The sequence below is a fragment of the Siphateles boraxobius genome, unplaced genomic scaffold (genome assembly GCF_051911475.1).
Source record: "Siphateles boraxobius isolate OS27281-9 unplaced genomic scaffold, OSU_SipBor_1 66, whole genome shotgun sequence".
Lineage (NCBI taxonomy): Eukaryota > Metazoa > Chordata > Actinopteri > Cypriniformes > Leuciscidae > Siphateles > Siphateles boraxobius.
The window spans coordinates 13098318-13105624 of NW_027509193.1; the positions used below are offsets into that span (position 1 = coordinate 13098318).

At 36.1% G+C, this 7307-nt stretch overlaps 1 protein-coding gene across 1 annotated transcript; it reads right to left on the bottom strand.

Moving 5' to 3' along the window:
* Window positions 1-938: 938 nt before the first annotated feature.
* On the bottom strand, window positions 939-7300 carry dhrs7b (dehydrogenase/reductase (SDR family) member 7B). Its single transcript, XM_077212314.1, has 7 exons — window positions 7229-7300; window positions 4669-4826; window positions 4434-4552; window positions 4040-4250; window positions 3328-3420; window positions 2072-2224; window positions 939-1983 (listed from the first exon to the last, which is right to left on the bottom strand). The coding sequence occupies exons 2-7, from the start codon at window positions 4820-4822 to the stop codon at window positions 1778-1780; spliced, it is 936 nt and encodes a 311-aa protein (XP_077068429.1). The 5' UTR covers window positions 4823-4826; window positions 7229-7300; the 3' UTR covers window positions 939-1777.
* Between the last annotated feature and the right edge of the window lie 7 nt (window positions 7301-7307).

Genomic DNA, 7307 nt, shown 5'->3' on the forward strand with positions numbered 1-7307 from the left:
CCCTGGGTCCAGCAATTCATGTGGACGTAAATTTAACACGTGCCACCTACCTAGGCAGTCGTGGCCTAATGGTTAGAGAGTGAGACTGGTAACCCGAAGGGTTGCAGGTTTTTATTCTCCATACTGGCAGGAAATGAATGAGATTCCTTGAGCTCCCGGGCAAAAATAGATACCCACTGCTCCGGGTGGGACGTGCTGAACCAACAAGTTCAATACCTGGCAGCTTCACCTTGTAACCTACAGGAATTTAAGGATCTTCTGTGCCAAAAACCACTGGACACCTTCAGGGGTCTTGTAGAGTCTGAGCCTAGGAGGGTTCAACAGCATATTAGACAGGTGCTCATAATGTTTTGGCTCAGTGTATATATATATATATATATAAATCTATATCACAAAGCTATTATACTATAGCTCATGATGGTAATGTTCTCAGGTCAGAAAGTGAGTCCATATGTTGTTTTAAAAAATCTATTTAAAAATAATCTTATTCAGAAAAAGTGAACATTAAACCAAAACTGTCACATATCTCATTTAATTAGTGCAGAATTTTAAGGGGACTGGAATGAGGCTATTCTTTTTTAAAAAAAAGATAAACTGTCAGTGCAGAGGCGTTGTACAGGTTCTTAATGGTTTACTAGGTTTCAAAGGAAACGGGGTCTAAAACTGAAAATGCTTAACTCATCTTAAGGCATCTGAAAGGTAAACGTGTGGAAAAAGAATTTGAAAAAATACCATATATTTCATGCACGTGGACATTTTTTTAAATCGCAGAGCTTGGAGCTGTATGTGAATCTGTGGAAACGAAAGAATGAATATGGCAGTAAAATTTCTTCTGTTTAGACTGACTGTTTGAACACCATTTAAATAGCATTGCCTTGACAGATCTGTCTGGCGAGTTTACTCCATCAACCATATTTGGAGACAAAAATCACCTGGGCTGGCAATGCAAAATCCACTTTTATTTTTTGAAATTCAACAGTAAAGCATAGCAAGGTAAAAATGTAGAGTTTTAATTTGGAGCAACGTCATGGTCTCTTGAGGAAAACAAATCCCTTTATATGTCAATTAATGCACAATTTAGAATTAGTTTTTCCTCCAAAGCACAACTGCTTGATCATGCACATTCCCCTCCACCTCCCAGGAACTTATTGAGACCGGCATATGTGTGGTGCATCACTATAAAATGAAAATGAGTCATTAGCATCGGTCATAACCAGATTATCATGATGCGGTCCTTGCAGACTTTAGTGATGCTCCACATCTATTTCTATTGGTTTTTTCTTGTTGTTGTTGTTGTTGCTATAGAGACCTCTTTGTGATAAGAGGCAGTTGAAAACTTCATCAAAACAAAAATCATATTCAGATTTCAACTTCATGTTAGCAAAAGGGGTACCAGAACATTATGATGATAATTAACTGAATATTATGATTTATAACTGTGGGCAACTAAAGGTGACCTGCAACAGGGTGCCTGGAGTGGAAAATTGAGTTCATAATAAATTGGGGTTAATAAATGGTCACTATATTAACAAACCATTTAATCCAGGACGATATAAATAGAATACATCTTAGAATAGAAAAGAATCTAGTTCTTGTATGATAAATGTTTGCTCTGCTTATCTAAAGACTGGTCATCTGGCTGTTCATTTTTAATTCATTTTTAAATATTTATTAATCACATTCCATGAGTATTCACCTTTAGACATACAAATGAAAGTTTTTAGTGATGAAATCCTAAGAGGAAAGATGCAAAGATTTTTTCTAATACTGTTTTGTCTTATTCTTCTTTCACTCTCTGTTCTTTTACGGCCCGTGAAGCCATCAGTCTGAAGTAGAGAGCAGGCCAGAGTGTGCGCAGATAGACGGCTGCAGTCGGCAGCGGCCCAGCCAACACCACGTCTTTCTGTTTGTGACAGACAGCCTTCAGAATGGCTCGTGCCACATCCACTGGATCCCACCCCTTAGCTGTGGTTTTGTCCATTACTTCAGACCCAAAAGAACAAAACGAAAAGAAACGCTTCTTAATAGAGTGAGAATAAGAGTTTGGTTGACAAGAGCAGCATTATCTCACCTCCATATTGAGAGCCGTCCCCCGTGACTGCATTGATGGACAGGTTTGTTCTGATGTAACCCGGGCTGATGACAGACACCTGCAGGCCGAACCTGTCGACCTCTGCCCTCAAACAGTCGAAGTAGGCTTGCGTCGCATGCTTAGATGCAGCATCTGATTAAAAGCATTACAGAGATGCAAACTGATCAGTTGTAATACTCAAGGTTAAAGACCTTTTTAAGACAGAGTTCAGAAAATGTAAGGAATAAATTGAAGGGGAAAACAATACGTCAATATGTTTACTAAATGTAAATGTCTAGGGAGAAACACAATGAGTAGTATTAACACTTCAAAGTTTGAAATTACAACTTCCAACAGATATCCATTACTTTTTCATAAAAAAAGCTTGAATCGCTCTGCTCCCAACCACCAGAATATGGACACATCTTTTATTGCACCTTCTGATTACAGTGCAAAAAAGCGATGTTCTTCCTCAGTATTTTTTTGTTTTCCAGTGCAAATGTCTAAAGATTCTTACATCAAGATGCATTTACTGGAGATAAATAAATGCATTTACTTGTTTTCTGTGAAATTGGTCAAAATGAAGTATGTTTATTATTAAAACAAGAACACGAGCATCTGCCAATGGGCTCAGAAATTTTTTTGATAACTCATTGACAGATATGTAATTCTTCTTTTAACCCCTTAACCACAATAATGGCATACCCATAATGAAATGGCTGCAGCTTTTGAACATTTGGTTCTACAGGCCTAATATTCATTTCAAGGCCTTAATTTGTTTATGGGCAAATTAAGACACGCAGAAACCCAATCATGAAGAAAAATATTTAAATCCCCTCATCAATGAAGAGGTTTTATTGCAGCGTTGCAGTGATGCACCTTGGTTTCAACAGAGTCGGAATGAACCCCGAGCATCCTAATCTCAGACCTTTATCCCGTGACAGTTTACCAGCCCTAATTAAAATGAAGTTGCTCCTGTTGTAACAGCTGTGGTCTGTATGCTAATGAAGTTGAGATGGTCTGAGACGGTTCTGAGGGTCCCTCACCTGCTCCCATTTTGCAATCGATGACCATTTGCTTACGATGTGTAATCAGAAAGAATAAAACAGTTGACTTTGTTCAGCTCTATGATAATTAAGCCATTTTGGGGAATGAGCTTGTTCTAACACCTATCTTGGAGTGGAATCTGTGTCGAGGCAGACATTGTCATTTCTTACATATGAATACCTTTTTTTTGAGTACGTATGTATACTCACATGCAGATCTGTATGGTATTGAAATCTTTCCCTGCACACTGCTGATGACAACAATATGTCCACTGCGTCTGTCCACCATTGAAGGCAGAATGGCTGGACAGGACAAAAAAAATAACATATTTATATTATACATAATTTCATTTCATTTTTGATAATAATGTGATATTAGGATATAATGTGATGTATAATGTGATATATATACTGAATTATATATAATTTATCTTCATGTATAATATAATAATATTTATAATATATTTCAGATTTAATATCATTAAATATATATATACAAACATACTACCTTTCAAAAGTAGTGGTCAGTATTTTTTTTAATGAAATGTGACTGTAAAGAAATTTATTTCATAATGTTACAGAAGATTTCTATTTAAAATAAATGCTGATCTTTTGGACTTTCAATTCATCGAATAATCTTGAAAAAGTTTTTATTAAAATGTCAGTGTTTTCAACATTGATAATAATAAGAAATGTTTTTTGAGAATTAAATCAACATATTAGACTCTGATTTCTGAAAATACAGCTTTGCCATCACAGGAATAAATTACCTTTTAAGATACATTATTTTTGATCAATTAAACGCAGTCTCGACGAAAATAAGAGACTTCTTTGATTGTTTTTTATAAACATCTTTCCCACCCCAAAATTTAAACTATATAATAATTTCACTGATCTCTTTCTTTGACTCCTATTCACTCACCTTGTGTAAGAGCAACAGGACCGAAGTAGTTGGTCTCCATGACATCTCGCTGAACTGAGACGTGGGTGTCCATGATGTTGCCACGGTAACTAATGCCTGCATTGTTGATGAGGATATCAACGTGTCCATGGCACTTCAAAATTTCCTTGGCGGCGCTGGAAACCAGGGATGTGCTGGAGAGGTCAAAGGTGACAGTGCAGGGAGTGTAAGTCTGTAAATAAACATTGTTAAGAGATTGGATATGTTCACACCTACATTTTTGTCTAGTGTAAATAAACAACACCTTATTTCCCCCCTGAATTCACTGTATAAGCACAATCACATTTTTAAACAGCCTTAAAAGATAACCGAACAGTCAAAAAGGAGAATAAGAGATTTGCTTGAAGGTTATCACCTGTATTTTTCCATTATTATTTTTATTTCTCAGCTCCTCAACGACCTCTTGTAGTCTCTTCTGGTCCCGTCCGCAAAGGATCAGTCGGGCCCCCGCCGCGTGAAAGACCCGTGCACACTCTGAGGGTGAAAAGACAGATTAAGATATTAAACAAGCAATGAAGTAATATCTACAGTCAAATGGCATTTTTAAGACATTATGATAAGCATTATAAGAGAGTTTATGTTCATATAACCTTTGCCCAGGCCTGAGCTGGCTCCAGTGATCACCACCACTTTATCCTGTAGATTCTGCTTGTGTCTCAGTCTCTGGATCACTTTCAGCAAAATCAGCAGCCCGACAGTCCCAGCGGCCAGTGGCCCAACACCTAAACCTAACACACGCTCCATGTGTCTGTGTACACATATGCATATATTCATTTACATTTATAAAAAAACTCAACTCAACTCAGCATCTTTATCTAGAAGTAACATGACAGCATTCTGTGATACTTACCTTGGCTGGGTAAATGTGGATATCCTTTACATGCTATTTAAAAAAAAATATTTTATCATCTCTACACTGGTTACCTATTAAGTTACGTATCAATTACAAAGTATTCCTACTGACCTATAAAGCCCTAAATGGTTTAGCTCCTGTGTATTTAACAGACCTTCTATCGCCATACAATCCATCGCGCTCTTTAAGATCACTAAATTCGAGGCTTCTGGTCATTCCTAGGATATCTAAGTCCACTAAAGGAGGGAGGGCGTTCTCGCATTTAGCTCCTAAACTCTGGAATAGCCTTCCTGATATTGTTCGAGACTCAGACTCGCTGTCCCAGTTTAAAACTAGATTAAAGACGCAATTCTTTAACCAAGCATTCACTTAATGCTTAACCTTTAATACTACTGCTGAATCAGTTCGAATGCATTAACATTATGAACATCAGCTATGCTAATTATTTCCCATCTGCCTTTCTGCTGTTATCTCGGGACACTAGTCCCGAGGTAAATAGCGTTCGTCAGCTCCAGTTTGTATCCAGCCTCTCAAGGAGACTTCAGATGACCCAACGCCTGTGAAGAGACGACTCAAAGCCGGCGATATGTTATGCCATAAATTAATACATGATTAACTAACTGTATTTTTCTATGTACATATCCGAAATGCACTTTCTGTAAAGCTGCTTTGAGACAATGTGTATTGTGAAAAGCGCTATACAAATAAATTTGAATTGAATTGAATTGAATTTACAGAACTGAACTGACAAAACTAAATTGTAAACAATATTTGAAAGAAAAACAGAATTGTTTTATTGTAGGCTATTTTATAAGTCATAAAATAAGTTTAAAAGTTTTGATCACACATTAAGACACTACATGGAATAATGCAGACTACATGCAGAACCTTTTAAAATTAACCAGTGAAGCCCTCAAAAGATTAAAGTTGACATAAAACGGAGGATCAAATACTCTTTTCTTCCTTATTGTGTCGTATATTTGAATAAAATGGTATCTGGAACGAAAATGTAGGGCGGGTCTTGATTTCGTCCTCTGGAATGGATTGGATTCGAGGGGGAGGGAAGGTTCATGATTTTGATTAAAGATTACAAGGGCATGAAAATAACGGTGTGTTATATGTTTATTCAGAGCATTTGACTGCATCTTGTTTTGTAAACGAGGTACAGTGTAATGGACTTTCTGAAAGATGAAGCAGCCAATTGTTTTGGATCTTACAGCAGCAACATCACAAACCGTAAGTTAACAATTTCTTTGTCAATGCTTTGTCTGTAAAGGACTGTTTTAAATGGATATTGTTTTCAAAACACGTGCAATGCCTGCGTTCTTTACAGTGGCCGTTTACTGACAATCCTTAAAGGAGCCGCTGCTTAAAAATGGATCATTTCAGACAAAGTTTTAGTCATTCTAAAAAGGTCATGACATGGATCTTTTATTATTTTAATATGCTTGAGGTTCATGTATAATGTTAAAGTTTTTTGTAAATGTAGAAAAAAAAATATTATTTTCTAGGGAGCCCCCGCACATGACATGCAGAAAAAAATAGTAGGCTAAATCGCGTCCACAATTTACTAATTCGTTTCCTCAATTTATAAATTGTGCAGACGGTTTACTAATTTGTTCCCTCGATTTGCTAAATCATTCTTACGATTTATAAATTCGAGGGAACATATTAGTAAATTGTGCGCTCGGTTTAACCTACTTTTACCTGCATGTCATTTGCGGAATCATTCTTCCTCATATGCAAAAAACTTTAACATTATACATGAACCTCAAGCATATTAATTAAAGATCCTTGTCATGACTCATGACCCCTTTATAATGACTAAAACTAAAATAAAATTAAAGCTAAACTGAAATATAAATTAACTAAAAAAAATGACAAAAGCACATAACACAATTAACGTTACTTAAACTTTCAAATTAAATTAAAAATTAATAGCTAATTTAAAATATTAATAATTACTTTATACTAAAATAACTTTTATCTCATGGTCATCAGCGGTAAAGTGTTGAGTAATTTTAGTGTCTGAAAACCCCATAGTCTTTTTCGATAATACAGAACCACGTTTTCAATGATGTGATTTGTAGTAGAAGTAACATTAGTCCACAGCAACTGTCTAAGTCACGTTTCAGTTCGCTATCATGCAACCGAATTCCTTTTCACAAAACATACATATTCATTTCTAACGTCTCAGTATCTCATAATAATCATTCTCTTAAAATGCTGTTCTATCAACATACAATGTTAGGGTAAATATATAAAAATAAACCTGCAGGGATAATGATATTACCTACCGAAAGTTGAGACCCTTATAATGGAATCGAGATTCCGGAAGTCAATAACATCACGTGATTTTGGCTGTGCCTGAAAGGG

Excerpts from the sequence above, each read along its gene's own strand:
- dhrs7b (XM_077212314.1), bottom strand. The coding sequence starts at position 4,822 with ATGGAGCGTGTGTTAGGTTTAGGTGTTGGGCCACTGGCCGCTGGGACT. Across the intron at positions 4,553-4,668 it reads CAGCTCAGGCCTGGGCAAAG|AGTGTGCACGGGTCTTTCAC; the intron begins GTTATATGAACA and ends TTTCACCCTCAG. Across the intron at positions 4,251-4,433 it reads ATAATAATGGAAAAATACAG|ACTTACACTCCCTGCACTGT; the intron begins GTGATAACCTTC and ends GTTTATTTACAG.